This window comes from Oratosquilla oratoria, chromosome 1 (assembly GCF_046742065.1).
Source record: "Oratosquilla oratoria isolate Oo_2021 chromosome 1, ASM4674206v1, whole genome shotgun sequence".
Lineage (NCBI taxonomy): Eukaryota > Metazoa > Arthropoda > Malacostraca > Stomatopoda > Squillidae > Oratosquilla > Oratosquilla oratoria.
Genome location: NC_134777.1, coordinates 52826031 through 52827236, shown reverse-complemented (window position 1 = coordinate 52827236; position 1206 = coordinate 52826031). Strand labels below are relative to the sequence as shown.

Below are 1206 nucleotides of genomic sequence, written 5' to 3'. Positions count from 1 at the left end.
CAGCGACTAAAATGGTCAATTACTTGTTTATTTTTATACTCTGTCTAATGCCTCTTTGAATAAGATAGATGCACATATGTGGAGGGATGAATAACATACTTGCACCTGTTTTTATATACTAAGTATTTAATATCTTAACAAATTTGGACGAGAATAAAAAAAAATCATAAAAAACAAGTTTTTTTATAAGAAAAAAATTTCATCACAAGTTCCGTCTAATTAGCACCAAGTTGTGTGTTTATTTCAGCTCGGACATGACAGTTATTCCTGCTGCAATGTTTCCATCCAGGTGAAGGGTGCGACCCTCCCGTTCCCCGTCCAGCGAGACGGCCTCAAGTACACTGGCTACGGCAGGACCAAGGAGGGCCCCCTCAAGAATGTGAAGCCCTGCCCTGTGCCTTGTCGTCCCAAGGAGCATAGAGACTGGCTGTATTGCTGAATTGGCATCCATTCGTACAATAACAGATTTATTTATGTACATGTTTATTTATATATTTGTTTATTTATTTATCTATCTATTTGTCTGTGTGTTTATTCTTTGCCTATATGTTTATCAATGTATCTTTACCTATCTTTCTATTTATTCATTGTTCTCTTTTTATTCTGTTTTACTTTTCAGCTACTCATTCATACATACCCTTTCTCTGACTCTCTATTTCTCTCTTTCAGTCTTAATGAAGGTAGTATGGCTTGCGAAGAAATGACATGATACAAGATTTGAATATCTATCTGCACACTTTTTATATTCCTTTTCATACACAAGATCCAAGTACTTATCAGCAATATATTTTCTGGATGGAGGAATATAACCTGGCCTTAGGTTTTGAACCATCTTGAGAAACTGAGGATGCTGAACAAGACGAAATGGTGAATTTGTAGCAAATATCATTCTTGCAACTTCTTTGTCGAGATTTTCCTTTTGAGAGGCTGAAGTTTTTATGATAAATCTGTCCAGAGATGTTGATAACTTTCTTTTAGATGTAAATGATTTAGCAGAAGTGGCGCCTGTGGAGGAGTCTGATAGTGACCTTTTTAATGGTGGAGTCAGGTTTGCAGATAATTCAAGTGGAGCCGATGATGAAGGGATTGAAGCTGGTGATACAGATCCTGAAATGGAAACAGAAAATTTTAGCATATTGCATGATTTATAAATGAATAGATAAATGAATGAATACAGTGTGATTTAGGCTACTTTTGAGTACAGTA

General features: G+C 35.8%; 1 protein-coding gene across 1 annotated transcript in view; it reads left to right on the top strand.

Moving 5' to 3' along the window:
* The window catches only part of LOC143028182 (uncharacterized), a 70626-nt gene extending 69989 nt beyond the window's left edge, over positions 1-637 (top strand). The window contains exon 8 of the mRNA XM_076189945.1: positions 248-637. Within this exon, the coding sequence (XP_076046060.1) occupies positions 248-439 (192 nt within the window). The 3' untranslated portion in view covers positions 440-637. The remainder of the gene's footprint in view (positions 1-247) is intronic.
* Positions 638-1206: the final 569 nt, after the last annotated feature.